The sequence below is a fragment of the Engystomops pustulosus genome, chromosome 6 (assembly GCF_040894005.1).
Source record: "Engystomops pustulosus chromosome 6, aEngPut4.maternal, whole genome shotgun sequence".
NCBI lineage: Eukaryota > Metazoa > Chordata > Amphibia > Anura > Leptodactylidae > Engystomops > Engystomops pustulosus.
Window position 1 is genome coordinate 169,966,249 of NC_092416.1, and position 24,256 is coordinate 169,990,504.

General features: G+C 45.3%; 1 protein-coding gene and 1 long non-coding RNA gene across 2 annotated transcripts; one reads left to right on the plus strand and one right to left on the minus strand.

Annotated features, from left to right (window-relative positions):
- Positions 1–598: 598 nt before the first annotated feature.
- On the plus strand, positions 599–8,655 carry LOC140066173 (uncharacterized). The gene is made up of 3 exons (XR_011848144.1): positions 599–685; positions 7,080–7,164; positions 8,574–8,655. It is a non-coding gene; the product is annotated as an uncharacterized lncRNA (long non-coding RNA).
- ENPP7 (ectonucleotide pyrophosphatase/phosphodiesterase 7) lies at positions 7,080–23,137 on the minus strand. The gene is made up of 6 exons (XM_072113706.1): positions 22,858–23,137; positions 12,516–12,661; positions 10,853–11,476; positions 8,823–9,087; positions 8,523–8,669; positions 7,080–7,242 (listed from the first exon to the last, which is right to left on the minus strand). Exons 1-5 carry the CDS (start codon positions 23,099–23,101, stop codon positions 8,536–8,538), a joined length of 1,413 nt encoding a protein of 470 aa, XP_071969807.1. The 5' UTR covers positions 23,102–23,137; the 3' UTR covers positions 7,080–7,242; positions 8,523–8,535.
- Between the last annotated feature and the right edge of the window lie 1,119 nt (positions 23,138–24,256).

The window sequence follows — 24,256 nt, forward strand, 5'->3', positions numbered from 1 at the left end:
AAGGGGGTCCAACCCGTTACTAACATGGTGTTCCTAATAAAGTGGCCGGTGAGTGTATATCCTGAATCTAGTACTGTTCATAAATGTAATTAATCATGAACTTCAATCATAAGCCATCTATTTAGGAAAGCCGTTCACATTCCCTAACTGCATGAAGCCCTCCACTAGGACTACTGTCTAGACCAGATCTCTCAGTCAGTGTAGGCCTGACTGGCCTGGCCTCCAAGCGTTCTACAGCTGAATTCCCTCAACCCCCTGGAATCCACCATTGCAGCCTGTACTGATTTTTTTTTTTTTACAGGGAGAATAACCCTGTTGCCATGATCCCTTGAGAAAAAAAAAAAAGTTGGTCGCCCGACAAATATCCTATATCTAACCCCCAACCCATGTAGTCAGGAAAAAAAAATTTCATACACCAGATACTTGCGTATAAGCCAAGGCTTACATTATAATGTCCATAAGGTCTAATAAAATGTACACAGCAGAGCTCCCCTTTAATGTAATTGTGGAAGGTCCTGTATGACCTCCCCATAATGCTTGGTCATGTTCCTGATGAGTTGACAGATGTTCTCCTGGAGGATCTCCTCCCAGACCTGGATGAAGACATCAGTCAATGCTGTGGTGCAGCAAGGTGTTGGTGGATGGACTAAGACAAGATGTCCCAGATGTGCTCAATTGGAGTCAGGTTAGGTCGGGGAACAGGCGGGCCAGTTTATAGCATCAATGCTTTCATCATGTAGGAATTGTTGAAACGCTACAGCCAAACGAGGAATAGCATAGTCGTGTATCAGATGCATGAACAAAGGGCCACGTGCCCTGGTGACATGTCTGAGATTCTCATCCTGGTACCTGAAAGCAGTCAGGGTACTTCTTGCTAGCATATGGAGGGCTGTGCCGCCTTCCAAAAAAATGCCTAACCCACTGTCAAGACCGTCACACTATAAAATGTTGCAGGCAGCAGAATGTTCTCCATGGTGTCTCCAAACTTTGTCACATGTTCTCAGTGTGAACCTGGTCTCATCCGTAAAAAGCACAGGGCTCCAACGTCAAGTCTGTTTTGTGACGCTTTGAATAGACACAAAGGAGGACTTAGCGATCCTGCTGCTGGGTTGTTGCCCTCCTATAACCCCCTCCACATTATTTTGTGAACTAGCTTGTCTTCTGCTGTCTGTTGCATACTCTGGGTACAGCGCTGACTGATGCAGATTACCTTCTTGCCACAACTCACATTGATTGGCCATCCTAGATGAGTTGCACTACCTGAGTAAATTCTGTGGGTTATAGACACAGTCTCTTGCTATCTCTAGGGTTGAGAGCAATAACAAAATGCAAAACTGATCACAACAACCTCCAAAAAGTATGAGAACAGAGAAATAGTCTGTGGTCACCACCTACAGAATCTCTCGTTTATGGGTGGTGTCTTGCTTATAAAGCCCCCATTACTGTAGTTGATGCTCCTGCATCTAGAGACCTCATTAAACAGATCTCCTGAAGTCTTATGCATGATGTCAATCACAGAGGAGGAGGCGTTTAGAGCTCCCCATTCTGACTTCTGTGTTAAACTCTCCTCCTCCTTGACTTTATACAATCAATTTACATCACACTTCAAAGTTGATTTTCTAGATGATGCCACCACACTGGAGAAGAAAATAAACAAAAACTAGAATATGTTAAACTGTTTGGCAATATACTGGTAGTGGTTTATTAGGCCAATTGCTGATGACGGGTTTCCTTTAAAATACCTGTGTGTGGATGGAGAATCTCTAAGCAGACACTTCTTGATCCCTCTGTGCTGTGAGATGCTGTGTGCTGACAATGTGCTTAGATTATCAGAGTTCAGGGTTTATATACACTTTCATTTAGCTTCTGAACATTGTACTAGTATCTGACACCTATAAATAGAGAGATGAGAGATAGATGGATATAACACACAATGACACACTTCAGCTCTGCTACATCTCAGCTATGACACACACAGTCAGCTCTGCTATACTCCTTCCCCAGCTATAAATATCTTCTCTTGTCTGTAGCTTATAGAATAAGTCTCTATACACTGCTGTTTGTCAGCAGGAAGTGCCTGTGTCTGAGGTGGTCTGGTTGAAATGCAGGGGGGACAGGAGGCAGAGAGCACTGCAATGTGCAGACAGGAGAAGCTATTCATGAGAAGAATCCGACCAGCCAGAAGATTTATGGTCAGATCCAGAGGCAACCAAAATTGTATACACGAGAACTGACGGGATGGAATTATATCTGTATTTTTGTTAATAACGGTGAATTAAAGAATGTGTTATATTGTTATCCTGTGTATATTTAAGAATCTTTTGTTCGTGGGAATATCCCTTTAATGCAGAATTTCACTTGAAACACTGCGCTAGATCCTCCATTTTTCACCTGCATCTCATCTCTTATCTGGGCTGGAGGCGCCTACAGGGTCCTAGAACCACCCGCTGTAATATTGTATTAGGTTAAATTATTATACAGTCACACAGAGAAAGTTTCATTTCATTCAAACAACTCCTTTTTAGTTTTCATTTTTGGTAATTTTATGTCTTGAGTTTATGTAATTTTAATGTGTCTTACTACATTTACTACTTAAAACATAAAATATGCTTGGTTGTCATATTGTGAAACTTGTTTTTTTGTCTGTCAACTTTTAATGAGGGCTTGTTCTACAAGACGAGCTGTAGTTTTTATTGGTCCTATTTTGGAATGTATATTCCATCACCTCCCAACTCATTCAGTAGGGAGGTGTGAAACGTCGCCAGTTATAGTACAGATATGCAGCATATCATAATTTACAAGGCTTGAACACCCATCAAGACTTTGATCAAATTGATAATTGATGAAGTCTTTGAATATTCTAAGCTAACCTACAGTCACATGATGAAAACTGGACCGTGGTCAGTGCCACCTAAAGGAACATGGCACCCGTAGCTTTCAAGCTAAAGTCTGCAGCACATCTACCGTATTTTTTGGACTATAAGGCACTGAAAAAATCCTTTGATTTTCTCAGAAATCAAAGGTGCGCCTTATAGTCCAGTGCGCCTTGTACATGAACTGTACTTACAGACAACAGCTGCCTTGAACTGTGCACAGGTCTGCCACCTGCTGGTCATTCATCCTTATAATCAGGTGCGCCTTATGATCCAGTGCGCCTTATATATGAACCTAGATGTTTTAGCAAGCATTTATTGATGATGCGCCTTATACTCCGGTGCTCCTTATAGTCCGAAAAATACTGTAAATCACGGGTTTTACGTGACCAGAAACTACAATGTAGTCAAAGTGTCATGATCATTGTTTGAATTTCCATATTGAGCAACAATTTCCGCACCAAAAACACATAAGGCAGATTTATCTTAGTCAGATGCATGCTTCTTGGTTGTATTTTAGTGACTTTTTGGGCGCATTTGGGTATTTGTTCCTTCTTCCAGCAGTTCCCCAGAGTTGGCTGTGTAGCAGTTTCCTGGTTTGCGCCTAATTTGTCTTTGCATTTCTCCTGCTTCCAGAGGTTTGCACCTGATTTAACATCGATTTGCGCATAAAAAAGTGCAAATAAATGTACAAAAATACGCCAGTCCTGACCATGGGTAAGGAAAGCACTGGTACAAGTTGCGCAAAAATTTGCGTCTAATAATCCTCTAAAAAAATCTGCATTTGACAAAGAGCCAAAACTACAGATGAGGGGAAAATAATAGACTCAGGTGTAAAAGAGCTCAGGGAAGGGGGAAATAAGATACATGACCACCATAGTCTACGTGATTGTTTTCCGAATCACATTCGCTGTTATACTAATGTATTACCCTTTGTTATGTATCTTCCGTAACAAAATCTATGCATAAAATCCCCACATAATCCACAATGTTTGCAGATAGCCATAAAGTGTTAAAAAAGAAGATCAAGTATAAAACTATATCCTACTGAGAATCATCAATTAATTCCAGCTCCTGGCAGCTGCTTTTGATGTCCCGGGAACTGATTGTTACAGCTCTTAGCATAGAGCATGTGGTATAATAAAAGGGGGGCTGGGAAAGGTGAGGGGGCTACAACATAGATGGGGGATAGAAAGATAAGAGGAGCAACATAGACGGAGGTTAGAAAAATAAGAAGAGGAACATAGATGGGGGATAGAAAGATAAGAGGAGTAACAGAGGGGGGATAGAAAGATGAGAGGAGTAACAGAGGGGGGATAGAAAGATGAGAGGAGTAACAGAGGGGGGATAGAAAGATGAGAGGATTAACAGAGGAGGGATAGAAAGATGAGAGGATTAACAGAGGGGGGATAGAAAGATGAGAGGATTAACAGAGGAGGGATAGAAAGATGAGAGGATTAACAGAGGAGGGATAGAAAGATGAGAGGATTAACAGAGGGGGGATAGAAAGATGAGAGGAGTAACAGAGGGGGGATAGAAAGATGAGAGGAGTAACAGAGGGGGGATAGAAAGATGAGAGGAGTAACAGAGGGGGGATAGAAAGATGAGAGGAGTAACAGAGGGGGGATAGAAAGATGAGAGGAGTAACAGAGGGGGGGTAGAAAGATGAGAGGAGTAACAGAGGGGGGGTAGAAAGATGAGAGGAGTAACAGAGGGGGGGTAGAAAGATGAGAGGAGTAACAGAGGGGGGATAGAAAGATAAGAGGAGCAACATACTGTAGATGGCACATCATAGATAAGTTATACTTATACAAAGAGTCAAAGAGAAAGAGAGAGGAATCAAGAGATGTTTTCTCACTAAAATCAACTTTTGGCTTTAAAAAAAAAAATGTAGATTTTAATTTTGGTGATATCACTCAGCCCTAGTCCCCACTAATATATACTAGGAACTCCCGTTCCCTCACTTCCAAAGACTATTGCTACCTGACCCTGCTCCTTTAAAGTATAACACCCTGCAATAGACTATTATCATCTGTGCCCCCCATTTCTGTATAATACAAATCCCTCTACCCCCAATTCTATATAATGTAACCCCTTTGTGTTCCCACCTAAATAGCTTATGATACCCTGCTAGTCGGTGACACCAGTCTAGCTAGGGTGGTGATTGTCTGCATCACTGCTTGATGTAATAACCTTATGTTAGTCCTTTTGATATTTATGATTGTGCTATATATTTCCCTGAAGCGGCTCTCGCTTTTTGTATGTTGTTCTACTTTTTGAACAGTGAACATAAAGGGGCAGATTTACTTACCCGGTCCATTTGCGATCCAGAGGCTCGTTCTCTGCGGTGGATTCGGGTCCGGCCGGGATTCACTAAGGTAGTTCCTCCGACGTCCACCAGGTGGCGCTGCTGCGCTGAAGTTCCAGAGGCCCGCCGAAATGCACTCAAGTTCACTGGCCTATTCCAGGTGAAGGTAAGTGCAAGTCTCGCGACACTTTTTTTTTTTTTAAATGCGGTGGTTTTTTCCGAATTCGTCGGGTTTTCGTTCGGCCAAGCCCCTCGATTTTCGTCGCGTGCATGCCAGCGCCGATGCAGCACAATCCGATCGCGTGCGCCAAAATCCCGGGGCAATTCAGGGGAAATCGGCGCAAATCGGAAATATTCGGGTAACACGTCGGGAAAAATGTGAATCGGGCCCTTAGTAAATGACCCCCAATGTCTTTGAAAATATACATTTAAAAAAAAAAAAAAAATGTGATGCTCGGTCTACAACTGGATGCTTTAAGTGGCCAAAGGCCAAATATGACCCCCATACAGACACCATATAAATGTCTTATAACTAATCCAAAAACACGCACTGGTGGATAAGCCCTCTGACAGGTTTAGTTTAATAGTGTCCTCTTTATTTTTGGCATCTTCACACCCATTGTTTTGCAATTCTTCTGCATTACATTCTTGTAGTGTGACCTCCGTGGATGCTATAGCTCCGGATTTTTCTGTACGCGCTCATCCCGACTCGTCATAGATGCAATGATGAATGTGTTCTGTACCTACAACTGGTTTAGCCATGTCATGACATGTCAGATTCTGTCATAATAATAATAATAATAATTCCTTTATATAGTGCACACAGATTACGCAGAGCATCACAGACTTTGCCAAACCAGTTCCTGTCCCCAATGGGGCTCACAATCTATTCAACCTATCAGTATGTTTTGGAGTGTGGGAGGAAACCGGAGGATCCGGAGGAAACCGACACAAACACAGAGAGAACATATAAACTCTTTGCAAATGTCGACCTGGATGGGACTTGAACCCAGGACCCCATAAGTGGAAAGTACCTTGTTAATATTAATTTCCCGGATTTCTAATATCTCAGTCTTTGGATTACAAAAATGAGGATTTGTTTCTTAGGCTTAATCTGTGTGCGCTAGATAAATAAAGGAATAAAAGAATAGGCTTCCCGTTCAGTATAGTAATCAGGGTGACTGCTTGTACCTACAGAGCATGGAAGTTATAAGATTGTTCCAGCTCGAATCAGGGGTAGGATAGATACTGAATATCTACCGTATATACTCAAGTATAAGCCTACCCGGGTATAAGTTGGGACCCCTTATTGTAACACAAAAAAACTGGAAAAACCTATTGACTCGAGTATAAGCCGAGGGTGGAAAATGCATTGGTCACAGCCTCCCCAGTATATAGCCAGCCCCCTGTAGTATAGAGCCAGCTCCCTGGAGTATATAGCCCGCCAGCCCCTCTAGTATATAGACTGCCACCCCCCTGTAGCTCCTGCCACCAATATAATGCCTGTTGGAAAATAAACAAACAGTGTACTCACCTTCCGACGCCTCCCTCGGCCGGTCCTCTTCTATGCAGCGATCCTCCAGAGCATCGCTGTATAGAAGATGACTTGTCAGGGGGGCGTCGGAAGGTGAGTACACACATTTTTTTCTTGACTCGTGTATAAGCCGAGGTGAGATTTATCAGCACATTTTTTTGTGCTGAAAAACTTGGCTTATACTTGAGTATATACGGTAATTAAATTTTTTCAGGAGTTCTTTAAAGCAAATTGATCTTTTGCTGCTGAGAAACACTCTGCAATGATATGTATGGATCTGCTTAATGTAATTATTGTATAGGCAGAAAAGTGCAATTTATTTTCATAGTAAAACGAACAATTTTATTTTTTTATTTATTGGCAGTGTCACAAGTATCTCACATTTTCAGGTCAGCTATCCCTCCATGTTTATCCCCGCGGGCGATCAGTCCTGGTACCAGGGTCTTGCGGTAAGTTGATACATTTGGCTAATTTCTTATCCAGGGTCTTTATATATAAATAAGTTTAATACAATTTCACACATCACTCTGAAAAAGAATACAGCACAGGAATGAGTACAGGGTTATATTGGTCACTGGATAGGTAGAAGCAGATGCGTAATGGATTTAGTCCAACTATAAAGTTTGTGTTTCGGCTGGGAAGGCTGTGTGCACTTGTGGCGAGTAATTTCATAGGGCCCCATGGACACAGCAGTGTCTTACAATAAGGTCAACAACTTCCACTTCCTGCTTCACAACCACTTCCACTTCCTGTTTCACAGCCACTTCCACTTCCTGTTTCACAGCCACTTCCACTTCCTGTTTCACAGCCACTTCCTGTTTCACAGCCACTTCCTGTTTCACAACCACAACCACTTCCTGTTTCACAGCCACTTCCACTTCCTGCTTCACAACCACTTCCACTTCCTGTTTCACAACCACTTCCACTTCCTGTTTCACAGCCACTTCCTGTTTCACAACCACAACCACTTCCTGTTCCCCAACCACTTCCACTTCCTTTCACCTTGTTTCACACAGGTGAAATCTCACCTGTTTATGTATACAAAATCTCCTCCAAAGTCACGTGAAAAGTGATCATGAGAACCTGTGTCCCTCAGACCCCTTGTCGCTCCTAGGTATGAGCAGAGCATGGAGCCGTGCATGTCTGATCTGTTCCATTCATCTCTATGGAGCAGATGGACAGCAAAGGAGATAGGACCTAACTTGTTTGCTGGGAAACCTCCTCTAAGATGTTGTCCAATCGATCCTACAAAAAAATCGGATCTTTCAGATCGCGTCAGGCCTTTGATCCTGTGAGCTACCGAAATAGATTCATTTTGTTATCTGGTTTTGAGGAGTCAAAAATAAATAGGAGTCAAAGTAAAACACACTCCTATTAGTGGAAGAAAGCAGAAACAGAAGAGAAAAGAAAAGAAATAAAGAGCCACCCAACAAGGGGCTTGAGCCTACAACCTATGATTAAGAGTATCATACTCTACCGACTGAGCTAGCTGGGTTTCCATGTTCCTGTGATGCCCTGGTATAGCAGAGCATCCCACCACACCCATAGGCAAGATACCTAGAACTCTTTAGTCCAATCAGCACTGACTAGACCAGTACACACCCCTTTGGTATGAGAAATGTTATCACCCAGTTGCCTATGTATTCATAATTTCTAGGTAGAATAACAGAGGAGTGGTACCAAATGGGTAAAGATGCCTCAGAATTGTCATATCATAGGGAATGCAAATATTTCCTAAATATGTCAGGGGAGGTGAGAGGTTTATTGTTAAAGTTAAAAAAAATAAATAAAAAGTTTAATACTTGACCTCTCGGCTTCTCTCACATCTTTACGCCTGTTTTTCTCCTCCTTTTGACAGCAATAACAATTACTGTGATGACAAAAATAATAAAAAGAACTCCAACTACGGCAGTAAGTCCAATCGTTGCCTGGAAAATCACGTCTTTAACTTTATCTAAGAGAAATAAATAAAGATTAAATTTTTTTTAAGAAATATACAAAAATTCATGATAAAATAACTTTGTAGACGTTGCATCCTAATTGTTATATTGAAAAGACAGTCCTCCACTATATCCCTACGAAATCTACGATAACAAGGAAATCTGACCTGTATCGTCTTCCTCTTCCTTTTCGTCTTCGTTTTCTTGGTCTCGGGTGAGTAACATGTCCCTCGTGATTTGGAGGTCTCCATCGTGGGTCTCTGGTGTTATTCCCAACAGCTCACACATGAGAGCGTAGACATGGACGCTTTCAAAGGGCTCTACTATCAGTCCTTTTTTGAATGAAGGACCCACCGCTCGGAATATGGTTTGCATATCCATAACGTTATTATCAAAGCCATGTTCACCGTTATTAAATTGGAACTTTGCATACTGGGAAGAAAATGAAAAAATAAATGTGTGAAAGGGGGTTCAAATCTTCGTAATAAATGGAGTGGTCAATCATTCTCCATGAGAGTGCCGGAGAAGGTCGAGAGCTTGGCCTGACTATTTCCAGTAGTCCCATTGATGTTCATCATATTATGAAAAAACTCTGGAAGCATTTGCATGAAAATAAAAAAGAATTGTATACTTTTGATCCACTGCCAGCTCTACAGTCCCCAGTACTTCTACCATCACCGTAGACAGGGTGCATCCTCTACACCTAGAGGAGAGGTGGTTCTACCATTACCATAGACAGGGGGCATCCTCTACACCTAGAGGAGAGGTGGTTCTACCATTACCATAGACAGGGGGCATCCTCTACACCTAGAGGAGAGGAGGTTCTACCATCACCGTAGACAGGGGCATCCTCTACACCTAGAGGAGAGGAGGTTCTACCATCACCATAGAGAGGGGGCATCCTCTACACCTAGAGGAGAGGTGGTTCTACCATCACCATAGACATGGGGCATCCTATACACCTAGAGGAGAGGTGGTTCTACCATCACCATAGACATGGGGCATCCTATACACCTAGAGGAGAGGTGGTTCTACCATCACCATAGACAGGGGGCATCCTCTACACCTAGAGGAGAGGAGGTTCTACCATCACAATAGACAGGGGGCATCCTCTACACCTAGAGGAGAGGAGGTTCTACCATCACCATAGACAGGGGGCATCCTTTACACCTAGAGGAGAGGAGGTTCTACCATCACCATAGACAGGGGGCATCCTCTACACCTAGAGGAGAGGAGGTTCTACCATCACCATAGACAGGGGGCATCCTCTACACCTAGAGAAGAGGAGGTTCTACCATCACCATAGACAGGGGGCATCCTCTACACCTAGAGGAGAGGAGGTTCTACCATCACCATAGACAGGGGGAATCCTCTACACCAACAGGAGAGGATGGTCTACCATCCCCATAAACAGGGGACATCCTCTACACCTACAGGAGAGTCAATTCTAACATTGGTATATACAGGGCATCCTCTACACCATAGACAGGGCTTCTTTACTGTAAGAGCAGTGAAAACATGGAACTCTCTTCCAGAGGAGGCTGTTATGGTGGATACTTTGTACATGTTCAAGATGGGCCTGGATGACTTTTTAAAGAGGAAAAATTTCAGGGCTTATAGGAAGGAAACATTTGTTTAATCTTGGACCTGTGTCTTTTTCCAACCTTTTCTACTACGATACTATGGTGCTGCATTTCAAATCCCAACATTCCGACAATCAATAGAATTAATCTTTATAGTTTAGTATTTGATAACTTTGCATATTTTCCCAGAATCCCCCTAGTGGAGCATCCATGGCTTTAAGACTCCACACGCCTACATGGCAGCCTTAATTGGCAGTCTCATTAAGGAGAACTCTTACTTCCCGACCATAGTCACAAGCCTCTCACACAGCCAAACCATTTCCCTACACTGCGCTGAAGAGACCCAACCAGGTCGAAACAGTGCAGTCTACAGTTGGGAGTCTGTTCCTTCTGGAATAGATATACTGGTTCAGTTTTAATCCTGCATCATATCATAAGGCTTCTTGTAGGTCATGCTTGTAGGTCAGCGGCCTTACAATGTAGCTAAAATAGGCGTGGTTTTCCTTATCCCATCCCGGAAAACTTTACATATTTTCCTAGTTTAGTATTTGACATTTTTGTAAAACTTGAAAATAAAAGAAAACCACCAATAAGAGTAAAGTAATGCTACTTACACTGTGGATGACATATCCTGGTTCCCCGTACAATACTAAAGGTGTGATCCTTGCATGGTTTGAGTAGTGGAGTCTTTCTGGAACATCCTCTTTCTTGTAGACATGTAATTTAGGGTGAGCCCCTTTCAACACTTCATATACTTTATCCAATCTCCCCTCTTTAGGTACTATAAGTCCTGAGGGCCCATAATCCACTAGATGAAACTGAACGTCAGAAAACGAGAAACCTGGTATATTATTCAGGACAATCTCTTCTGGACCTTTCTGTACTGTAGCCATTCCGTGATCCGCTATGATTATAATATTAAGTGATGATTCCAATCCATGATGTTTTACTCGATTCCTTATGTGTCCAACCATACGATCCACTTGGGCCACCATGTCTTTCCGCTGCTGAGAATCTGGTCCAAACTTGTGTCCTACGCCATCCGGCTCTCCAAAATATAGAGCCACGAAGTCGAGATCTTCCTCCATGAACCACTTCATCACCGTCTCTACATTTTCGACCCATTCTGTTTCATTACCGTAGTTGTGTAGTCTACCTTCAACTTTTTTGAAATTCACATTTTCACCTCCGTAGGTGGCATTGCCGCCAGGAAAGAACAAGGATCCAGTTTTTAAACCCTGAGCCAAAGATAAATTTCTCACTAAATTGTTTGCAAAATTTTGTAAATAATTTGATTCAAAATAAAATATACAATCAGCTTTGGAATTTATTATGTTTAAAGGCTAATATTGATGCATTGATGCCCCCCTCTAAGCCAACCCCTCTTTCCCATCTAACCATTTAACCACTCAAATAGCAGAAAAACTTCCTCTATAAATTCCTTCTCTTATGTGAAATCTCTCCTAAAAAAAAATCTCCCATAAATTCATGTGAAAATGAGCTAAGAAGAGTCATATTTTACCTAAGATGAATAGTTTAGAGGCTGCAGGGGGAGAGTCACTTCAGAAGCCTCTATCTTCAGTTCTATAGCACCTTGAAGCATTCTGCTGATGTCATTTTAAAGATAAAAATCTCATCTTTTGGATCAGACTGTTGGTTCTGTGATCTACAGAACCAGACATGCAGACATTTCCAGCTATGTATTTAGCTGCCTCTATTTCTGGTTCTGTAGACCACAGAATCAAAAGCCTGATGTGATCTGAAAGATGAGATTATAATCTTTTATGTGATACCAAAAGCATGTATAGGAACTGAAGATAGGGGTGTATGAAGTCACACTCCAACTACAGCCTCAAAACTGACTCTTCTCACTTCATTTGCATATGACTTTGGCGGAGATTTGTTATAGGTTAATGAGTGAAATTCACATAAAAGATTCAATTTTAGGAAGGACATTACATACCCTTCCTGGGGGGGCTGGTAGTTTAACAAGGTAAAATCTGGTGACAGGTGCCCTTTAAATGCCAGAATCAGTATTGATCAAGACCTACAAGAGGTTATAATATTGTATTTATTTTGTAAAACAGACAACATGAGGGCAATGATCGGGAATGAACTTTCCTAGGAAGTCCCTTCCTGATCAAAGCCTCAGGTGACAACTATAGTTCCATCCATGTTCTCTTCCTTCCCCTTCTGATACAGAATTTGGTTAAAATTTAATTGTGGACTAAATTTCTAGAAATAATATTTAATAAAGGAGTATAATGAAATACTCACCTGTCTCTGAGCTGTGATCCAGATAGGGAGCGTCCCATTATCCCACCAGGAAGAGATTCCTTGTGTTGCGAGATAACCTTGTTTATCCCGGTTGGAGGCATTGAAGTACATATTGTGTATAACGCCATGGTTCTCAATGTATCTTCCTATATAAGAAATCAATATCATCATAAATTCCAGTAAAATTGTCATCACAATTTCCACACGATTTTTCTCGAATCTAATTCATTTTCATAAGATAAGTCCATCATGGGCAGAATGTGGATACAGTACATCCTACTCACCAAATTTTGGGAAGAAACTCGAACTTTTCTCCAGTTTAAAGGGTTTGTATGAGTAATTGGAGGACATATATCATGCACCGTTGTATAAGCCCCGCCCCTTTGTGAAGCTTTGGCTTCCTGATGTACGCGATGGCCGCTGTGGCGGTGTACAATACTATTACCTGTGCCTGTTCAAGCCTGGAAGGCGCATGCTATAGCAAGAGTGCAGGTGCGGGGCAGGAATACCCTGCATCGGCCAACACCCCTGCGAGGTCCCGCCCCATTTACACCCCTCCACACCCACTTGTCATGGAGTTGGGGTGAAATATTCAAAGTTCCTAGCAGTTCACAAGGACATTATTTCAGATCTTGTATTCCAGAAAACATTTGTACAAGCGCTGACAACTCTGCCCCATTGCCTTCTTTTGGATGTTGTGGGCATGCTCTGTGAGCTGTACAGACAGTGTCGGACTGGCCCACCAGAGCATCAGAGAATTCTCCGGTGGGCCCCAGGTTTTAACACTTTATAATGGGCCCCAAAGATCTTCATTTGGAAGTGAATGGAGTTATCATTTCATATTATGATCAATTTCTTGGTTGAAGGGTGAACCCTCAAGATCACCACCTCGGGTAGGCCCAACATATACCAGCCCGACACTGTGTACAGAGATCTTTGCTTGGGAGGACCTATTGTTGTAAATGGTGGTATCTAACTATCTATCGATCTCTCTGCGTTACCTGTTATTGTCATCTTGTCTCTGATGATAACACAATTAAACTGAGTGATCTCCACAGAACAGGAAGTGTCAGACATTTGTAATCTTCCCATCAGAATTACAGACACAATGGAGTTTTAGCATTGAATGAATGATTATAAGGTATGCCTCTTACAAAACAAGGAGTATCTCACTGTTCTTAATATAACAGTGGTACCTGTACACAACTGACTTATATGTTAGGCTAGTGTGAACAGAGCCTCACTTTTCAGATTGTTCCTTCCCCAGATTTACAAGTATGAGCAATAATTTGAGTAGGATAATAATCTGTGACTGGTCCCCCAACTACAGTGAAATATTTATAATTCTGGTCTCTTTTTAGGGTGAATGCACTTTTTACAGGCCCCATTAGGCTCCTGGGCCCCAGTGCGACCACACGCTTTGCACCCCCTAAGGTTACACCCCTGAGAGAACCTACCTGGTCTGACTCTGTCAGCACTGATTGGCCAGTGTTAGAGTATCCAGACTCTTACTGGCCACATTAAAATGGCAATTTATTCATATATTTCTCTGAGAAATTACAGAGGGAAGGCACAACACAGAATTCTGAGATAATGGGGCACAATTACTTACCGGCCCCGTCGCGATCTCCGCCATGCGTTGGATTCGGAGCTGCCGCGATTTACTTAGATCGTACGTCCAATTTCCTGCATCCGTCGCTTCCCTGCTGAGGCCCGCCGGAGATCACCTTCTTCTTCCCAGTGCATGTGAGTGCTGATCTTGCGACACAATTTCGTTTTTAAATTCTGCGGTTTGTCCGAATCCCCCAATTTGTGTCGAATGCAAGCCAGCACCGATGTGACACAATCCGATTGCCAAAACCCCGGGGCAATTCAGGGCACAATGGAAAAAAATTTTAAAACCCGGCGAAAATGCGGCTTTTGGACCCTTAGTAAATGTGCCCCAATGTGTTCCAAAATGTTTATATTATTGAGTCACTGATGTTAAGGGGTAAACAGTGACTATACACCCGTGGCTCACGCTATGCATAGTCATTTAGGTATAAAATACTTTCAAGTCATACTTCAGCGTCATCTGATTTATTTCCGGGTGACTCAGTAGAATGAGGAAATTCATTTGGATGGAATCCATGACAAAGTTATAGTGTATGTTATTATCAAGGTTGTATTTATCAAGGTTAATCTTCCACATTAAAGATTAACATTTAGCTGATGTCTTTGATGCTATTAAAGAGTAACTGTAAAGTTTATAAAGTTTTTCCTATAGCTACAGTAGATGAAAACTAACATTTCTTCCAATATACATTCATTCCAATGCTTTCTGCCTGTCTCAGCCCTTCTCACTTCAGCCCTGCATTCTGGTTGCCAAGAAGAAACCATAATGTGAAACAGGAGACACAGGCTATGGACTGCATGGTCAACAAAGGGTGAGATGGTCGGGCAATGCAATGTGCTTGTTCCTGTCTGTGCTCAGTAATTGCAGGAAACGGCTTCTTTATCAGCTCTGTCCTGTCTGCAGTCTGCCCTCATGTTCCCATACACGGTGCACCTGCCTCCCAGTACTTGTATAGTTGGGTCAGTGATGAGATGGTCAGCACAGCAGAGTCTGATACACAGGATGAAGACGGTTTACTGTTTACTTCTGTGTGCGCTCTGTCTCTTCCAAGTAGATGATTTTGTATGTTTCTCCCCATCACCCACTATCCTAGGATGAGGGAAGAGTGATGGCAGTGACTAAACAGCCTGGATGAACCATCCATCTTATCAAATATCTGTATAGTTGTCATAAGGCTGTATTCAATTATAGGGTTATCTGTGTAAAAGATATACATAGGTGTATATGTAAGTGTGTGTAATAATCTGTGTGTATGGGTCACTGTAACTGTAATGCATGTTAGTATGGATGTGAGGGTGTAGAACTGACATTCAATTTATCTGTCAGGTTAGGGTCACATCTGTGCTGTACAGCAGTAACACTGAGGAAATGATTCAGTTTGAGATACTGGGGCAGATTTACTTACCCGGTCCATTCGCGATCCAGCGGCGCGTTCTCTGCGGTGGATTCAGGTCCGCTGGGATTCACTAAGGCACTGGCTCCCAGTGCCAGTACATGAGAGAGAAGAGGAAAGTGAGGGTAGCTGCTCTGGCCTCAGTGCCCTTAGCTGATGTCACAAACTAGAAGTGCCCGCCCATTTCAGGAAAAGCTCAAATAATTGTTATTGTTTTTATGATAAAAAGTTATACAATTTTACCATGTACTTTCTGTATCAATTCCTCACAGATTTCTAGATCTCTATCTCATTCTATAGAAAGCTTCTATGTTTACTATTGGTAGACAGAAATCTGACCATGGTCACACAGGTGCACGGCTCGTTAGCATCATAGACAGTAATCAGAGCTGTGGGATATAAGGAGCCGTGCACCTGCGTGACCATGGTCAGATTTCTGTCCACTAATAGCAAACAATGAAGCTTTCCATAGAATGACAGCAAGCAGAGATCTAGAAAACGGTAAGGTATTAATAAAGAAAGTATATTGGAAAATTGTACAACTTTTTATAATAATAAGAATGACATTTGCAACACCCTCGCCGATGCAATGGCGAGGTAGTGCTTGCGAATATGTCCCACCTGTAGATAACACCACATTACACTACATGGTCCTTATAGGATCAAGGGGAAATTTCAGTGGTTAATCCTGCCTGGCAAGGCAGATGTTAATATGTGATGTAATTATGTCAACCAATGTCTGTGTTACATCCTGTCTTTGTGCACTGAGAGGTAATTGGAGGAGCAGCCACCACCTGACCAAAGGGAGGTAATAAAACCCCCTAGCCTGGAATGTTCTAGAGGAGAAAGAGGGGAGTCTGTCCCTAGAGGAGTAAGAGAGAAGTCTCTCTCAGGAGAGAGACCGGTCCTAGTCAGGCCCTCTGGGTCTGCAGGACGTAAGCAGAGAGTAGTTAGCTGAGCAGCAGCTCAGAGTCTCTAGCACACCGGACCAGTGCAGGAAGAGCCTAGCCCCTGTACTTTATGGAGAATAAGACTAGAGTTAGTGTAGTGAGGAAAGGGGTATCATCCTACCTTCAAGGGTGATACCTGAAGAGATCCAGGACCGAGCTGAAGCCTCCTCTAAGGACACAGCTACCTCCCAGCCTGCCCTTACATCCAGGCTGGTGACCTACATCCTGCGGCTCCCTCCAAATACCTCTCCAGTACTCCATCTACCTGTTAAAGGCACGTTTGCTGAAGTTCCTGCGGTTCCAATAAAGAACTGTAAGTTGTTTTCTTCAACCTCTGCCTCCGTCTGGTCCCTGCTACTACAACTCCCATCATCACCGGCACCCTGTCCATCACCCAGAGACTCACACTCGGGACATTAAGGGGTTGCCCCAGGGAGATCCGCTATAGCAGCCGCTCCCTCTTCATTTCTTGCCAACACCACCCTGCTGGAGACCTGCCAGGCTGTAGGACAGCCCTCCGGTTCCCCGTACCAAGCACCGTGACAATAGCGTGCTTAGGCCGCAACCGCCAGCCACTCCAGTACAGCGGGCCCCGGCTGACTCCAGGCCCCGAGAAAAGGCTAGGCCCCGGTGGGGGATGTTGCAAGTGGCGTCACGAACAGGATATAGACTTCTGTGCCTTATTACGGCATTAAAGACTTTCCTTTATTAAAAGACTGTGCTGCCTAACCCTGCTGCTATCCGGGTTAGGCCTACGGACTTGTACGTTTCTGAAATGAACTGTGTTATACTGCTGCCACGTGCGGTCGAGCGCCGCTCCCGCACTCCAGAGGTTAATCCTGGCAAGAACTGTACCAGTTCTGCTACATCCGGCGCTGCCGCGCCCGAAGATTTTTACCTCAGAAACTGTGGCGCAGCAAATAATTCCAGCCCGCCAAAACCTTCACTGGCGGGAAACCCAGATGACGCATCAAGCTCCACCCACGCGCGAAGCGCGCGAACCCCGCCTCCTGTGGCGCAGGAAAAATTAGAGCCCGCCACAGCTCTTGGCGGGAAGGACTCGAACTCCTCCCACTGGCTCGAGGCGGACTTCCTGCCCTGCCTCAGAGAAGCGCGAGAACTTGAGTGGACTTTGGACAGCGAGGACAACTCCATGTGGGGTCCTCCGCCTTTCCCTCCTGTGGAGCGTCCGGAGTTTTACGAGGTCCTAGAGACTATGGTGGTGGTCTCTGCGCAGCCTGTCCGAAGACCCTCCGCTGGACATCGGCTGCACCGAGGATTGACTCGGGCCTTCGTCACCAGGACATGCTACCAAACGGTGACGCAGTACCAAATCCCACCCGGGCGGTTCCTCGTCCCTATCCCGGCTACCATCCCGGTACCGCGGGTCCACGTGGAGGCGCCACGTGGGGAGGCCCCGACTCCTGCTGAGCCAACGCCTGGGCCTAGTGTGGCCGCTCCACCTGCTCCGAGGCCTACTACTCCTGCTGCGCGGCCTGCTAGCCCCGCTGTAGTGGTTCCTGACCCTCCCGTGGTTCCTGCTCCTGTTCCGGCACCTACCTGTCGTCCAAGGAGATCCGAACCTGAACCGGAGCCGCGAGCCCCAGCACCGAAACCTCCGCAGCCTCAAGGCCGAGGTGAAGCCGCCCGCCGGCGACTCCGAGACGCTGTCTCGGACCAGCGACGCCGGGAGAAGGAGGCCCAGCGGTATATGGCCGGCAGATCCACAGCGGGAGCTTGGGTCGAGAAGAATCGCACCACCGGCATGGTCCGGTTCTTTGACAAGCGGAAGGGCTATGGCTTCGCCACCCAGGACTACACCGGACGGGAAGTATTTATACCCCGCCGGTCCGTCAAGAGGCCTGATCTGCCGGAGAGCCTGCACAACCTGAAGCCGGGAGAGTGTATCGAGTTCTCCCTGCAGGAAGGACCTCGAGGACCCTGGGCGGCTGGCGTGATCCGGATCCCCGACTCCGACGAGGACCGCTACTTCCCGCAGGATGACTGGTATGAGGACGACGAGTGGCCGGAGTCTCCGAACACCTCTTCCTCCTCGGCTGCAAGTCCCCGGGCGGTGACCCACGTGAATGCCCCATCCACAGTAATTGTGAGTACAGGTCCCATTGCCATCCATGGGCCGGGCATGATACAGGGCGACACCCCCACCGGTTCCCCTGCCGGGAGCATTGTCAGGTCCCGCGGCTCTTCTGTGGGAGAAGACATCCCGGCTAGCGAACCTTGTCCGGAGGTTCCGTCTAGGCCCGCATCTCCCCTTGCCGGTTACCAGTGGGGTGATGACCCGGCCCCGGAAGAACCGGAGCTGGAAGGAGCCGCGGCGCGGCCGCTGGACTCCGTTTACTTTTTCCTGGACCCCTCCGTGGTCCCTGGCTCAGTTGAGCCCCCGGCTGGAATAGCCGACACCCCGGGCGACAGCGCTCCTCCCCCTGAAGGTCCGGAGGATGTTGCTGCACCTGCAGTACCCACTGCTGCCACCGGGTGTCCCCAGCCGACACCTACTCCCGCTGAGGATGCACAGGATTCCCTGCAGGAGCTGGATCCTGTCTTTGCCGAACCCAGCGATACTGACTAACCCCTGATGGGCTGAAAGCCCTCTTCAGGTACTTTGTCCTTTGTACATATTGTATATTTGCTTTTTCTTACCCTATAGAGCCAGAGACAGTCCTGAGACTCTTACCCTTATTTATCTCAATCAAGAGATTATACACTGTCATGTGCTATGATAGCACCCTTTCTCTGCCACAGTAGAGAATGTCTTCAAAGGACTCTGTCCCTCTACCCAAAAAGAGGAGACCCTTTGCAACTTTATTGCACTTTTCCCCACATCAAGGGCTGTGCCCAGAAGATGGACTTTCCTATTGGAGACCTTCTGAGAGACTGTTGCCAATCCTGAGGAAAAGTTGACATGTAATCTATTGACTATTATATTGCACTTGATGCCTTCCTTTTTAGGTACGGACATTATGTTTGCACTTCCATGCCTTTTCTTTACAGGAAAGAGACATTCTATGCTGCTACCCTAAGTAGCCTATCTACCTATGTAACGTTGTAACGTTTAAGATATGTACCCATTGGGCTCCTAAGCCAATGTGAGCTTACAATATGCTAGCACCCTGTCTATATGCCAGCAGTCTGCATTAACCCTTTCATAGGCTTTTCAGGTTGTAGTGTGGCTGTGTCGGACCGTCTTTCTATGTAAAACACTGACCGCTACCTGATCCCTCAAACTGAGGTTTGCACATGGGGGTAGTCCGTAAACTGCGGGTCTTTAGGGGACCGGGGGTGTTACACAGCTAGCACCTGGATGCCACTCATCCATGGGTAAGGTTGTCAGTCAGGAGGTACTCGTGTCGTATATGCTAACGCAATGCAGATAGACACCATATAATTGCCGCCAGGGAAGAAGTGTTGATACAACAAATATACAGGCCATGGTGCAAGGAGTGGATTACAGGACATGACACCACACCTTTCCTACTGTACAGTTCGGTTTAATGGCGTCAGCGACCAACTGTCATACAGCTATATTTTTGTCTTAGTCCGACACCAACCCAGGTGCCTGTCTCCAGGACCATGGGCGGTTTGTCCCTACACCTCACACAGCCTGCACTTCCCAGAAGTGCCCTTAGCCCCCTCTGTGCCCCAAAACAACTGTAGTCGAGCCGAGGGCGGCTCTTTCAATTGCCCCCGGGGTATGCAACACCCTCGCCGATGCAATGGCGAGGTAGTGCTTGCGAATATGTCCCACCTGTAGATAACACCACATTACACTACATGGTCCTTATAGGATCAAGGGGAAATTTCAGTGGTTAATCCTGCCTGGCAAGGCAGATGTTAATATGTGATGTAATTATGTCAACCAATGTCTGTGTTACATCCTGTCTTTGTGCACTGAGAGGTAATTGGAGGAGCAGCCACCACCTGACCAAAGGGAGGTAATAAAACCCCCTAGCCTGGAATGTTCTAGAGGAGAAAGAGGGGAGTCTGTCCCTAGAGGAGTAAGAGAGAAGTCTCTCTCAGGAGAGAGACCGGTCCTAGTCAGGCCCTCTGGGTCTGCAGGACGTAAGCAGAGAGTAGTTAGCTGAGCAGCAGCTCAGAGTCTCTAGCATACCAGGCCAGTGCAGGAAGAGCCTAGCCCCTGCCTGAAGTGGAGCAATAAGACTAGAGTTAGTGTAGTGAGGAAAGGGGTATCATCCTACCTTCAAGGGTGATACCTGAAGAGATCCAGGACCGAGCTGAAGCCTCCTCTAAGGACACAGCTGCCTCCCAGCCTGCCCTTACATCCAGGCTGGTGACCTACATCCTGCGGCTCCCTCCAAATACCTCTCCAGTACTCCATCTACCTGTTAAAGGCACGTTTGCTGAAGTTCCTGCGGTTCCAATAAAGAACTGTAAGTTGTTTTCTTCAACCTCTGCCTCCGTCTGGTCCCTGCTACTACAACTCCCATCATCACCGGCACCCTGTCCATCACCCAGAGACTCACACTCGGGACATTAAGGGGTTGCCCCAGGGAGATCCGCTATAGCAGCCGCTCCCTCTTCATTTCTTGCCAACACCACCCTGCTGGAGACCTGCCAGGCTGTAGGACAGCCCTCCGGTTCCCCGTACCAAGCACCGTGACAATAGCGTGCTTAGGCCGCAACCGCCAGCCACTCCGGTACAGCGGGCCCCGGCTGACTCCAGGCCCCGAGAAAAGGCTAGGCCCCGGTGGGGGATGTTGCACATTAATGCTGTAATGAGAATACCCCTCCAAGATGATTTTATAAGTAAGGCTGAGAGATGTATGAGGCTGTTTCTCCGGCTAGGAAGAAGCCAGCAGGAGAGAGGGATAGATACAGGTGCCTTATGGTGTAGTATGTCAGCGCATAAAAAAGAATTTATCATATAGGTGGATTCTCGCCTTATGGGGGTTGTAAAGGAGTCACAAACACAACTCAGAGCATGTATACAGGGCCATCTGTCCCTATCCTCTGGGTCCCGATGTCACAAGTTGTTCATTGGGATAGAGTATTTATCTTGGGCGAAAAAAATCCACTTTCAGGCACTTCACCGGATTAGGTAAATATGTTTTATTATAAAGGAATATATGATAATAATCAAACTGGGTAATTCACCAAGAGCACTTGGGGTTCCCTTCTATACAAACAGTATAAAATCGACATTTTTATACTGCCATGAAATGCATCTAATTATTCATTTTATACTGTTTTTATAGAAGGGACCACATGTGCTCATGGAGAATTACCCTGTCTTATCATTATCATATATTCTTTTATAATAAAACATACAGGCGGTCCCCTACTTAAGGACACCCAACTTACAGACGACCCCTAGTTACAGACGGACCCCTCTGCCCACTGTGACCTCTGGTAAAGCTCTCTGGATGTTACTATAGTCCCAGACTGCAATGATCAGCTGTAAGGTGTCAGTAATGAAGCTTTATTGATAATCCTTGGTCCCATTACAGCAAAAAATTTTGAAACTCCAATTGTCACTGGGGCAAAAAAAAAAAAATTGTCTCGAACTTCAATTATAAAATATACAGTTTCAACTTACATACAAATTCAACTTAAGCACAAACCTCCGGGGACTGCCTGTATTTAGCTGAATCGGTGGAGCCCTTAGCACACATACTCCATCCCAACGGACAACTCGTGACATCGGGACCCCCCACTGACAGACCCCGGAGGATAAGGACAGATGCGCTGGGTCCCTGAGTGTGGTTGTGACTCCTTCACAACCTCTATAAGTTGAGAATCCTACAATATGATACATTCTTTTTTAGAACCTTGTACACAGACATTCTACCCCATCAATGCTCTGTCTCTCTCCTCTCCCTCCATCTTTCTGCTCGAGAACTTGATAAGAGTCTACTAGTTCCCAAGTGCCCCTATGAAGGGTAGAGAAATTTACAAGCTATCTACAAATACCTCTCCTATTTCACAGCACATCCGTCATATGAGAGAAAAGCCAATCAAACGACCTTCTCAGTGCATCGAGGGTTGTGGCCAAACCTGCTGGTGCACTCATTCTCTTATAGTTAGGAGCGTTGGTGAAAAGCGCTAGGGGTGTCGAAAGAAGAAATCATGTGCACCGCCAGGGTTGGCCATGCCCCGAGTGCATTGAAAGGTTCATTTGCATAATGCTGCGTTCACACCTTGCGTCTACTGTTCGGCCTCCAATCTGGCAATATGTCCAGGTTGCGCAGGCGGAACCCTTACGGATACACTGGGTCCGCTCATCTCTAGACTCTACTTGTGGTCTCATCTGGTGCCCCCAAACACCTGTCGAAGGTCCCCTTTAAGCAGGACACGGTAGTCATGTTCACTTCTGTGTAAAACGTGATTATATTATTAATAACTCACCAGTCAGTAGGGTGAAGTGACAGGGGCTCGTAATAGTAATAAACGCCGGAGTCATGTACTTTGCCTTCACTCCATCCATGCTCATGAGATCCAGATTAGGGGTGTCCACATCTTGGTCATAATTCCAACGGAATCCATCAAAGGAGATAAGTAAAAGTTTATGCGGAGCCTTCTTTTTCGGCTGTAAAGGAACGGATGAGCCCAACGCCAGAAATGTAGAGATCACCAAAAGGAAAGTCAACATCTTGATGAAAGAGGAGAAGGACTGCTCAGAGGAGCCGGTGATCACCAGGGTCATAGATTTATAATATCTCAGAACAAAGTTTTTCTAGATAACTTATCTATAAAAAATCTTTACAATGTACAGGGATCAATAACAAGCTGGCGTCTACGGTTCATGGTTCCTCTTATCAAATCCCTACTAGCACAGAGCAAGACTTAATAGAGACTTTTATATGCTGATAGTTCAAATAATAGTCATAAAATCTCTTCCTTATTATTAATTTTCTCAAGGGGTCAGCACATGGGTTTGTTTGTTTGTAGGGTTACTGCTGCTAGGTAATACCCCGGGGTGCACCATGTAGGCCATAGAGAGCTTAGGCTCATCCCTGGTAATAGTGATATGCAGGGGTGTAAATTCTGGACCTCATGTGCCCTGGTGCCAAAGTTCAGCTTGCCCCCCCTTCTATACCTTTCAGCCATCAATCCATGGTCATTCTCTGAAAAACTGACTTTTTTCTTTCCGTCAGTTAGTCCACAAGTTTTCCTTTAGTGTTCCCAATCCCCCCTTATTGTCTCCACCCAGCTCCATTCTCTCTGATATATTCCGCCCTCAGCTCCACCTCATATTAGAGCCCCTTGTTATTGTGTCCCCCCAGCAGCTCCACCTCATATTAGAGCCCCTTGTTATTGTGTCCCCCCAGCAGCTCCACCTCATATTAGGGCCCCTTCTTATTGTATCCCCCCAGCAGCTCCACCTCATATTAGAGCCCCTTCTTATTGTGTCCCCCCAGCAGCTCCACCTCATATTAGAGCCCCTTCTTATAGTGTCCCCCCAGCAGCTCCACCTCATATAAGAGCCCCTTCTTATTGTGCCCCCCAGCAGCTCCACCTCATATTAAAGCCCCCTCTTATTGCGTCTCCCTAGCAGCTCCACCTCATATTAGAGCATCTTATTATTGTGTCTCCCCAGAAGCTCCCCCTCATATTAGAGCCCCCTTTTATTGTGTATCCCCAGAGGCTCCACCTCATATTAAAGCCCCCTTTTATTGTGTATCCCCAGAAGCTCCCCCTCATATTAGAGCCCCCTTTTATTGTGTATCCCCAGAAGCTCCCCCTCATTTTAGAGCCCCCTTTTATTGTGTATCCCCAGAAGCTCCCCCTCATATTAGAGCCCCCT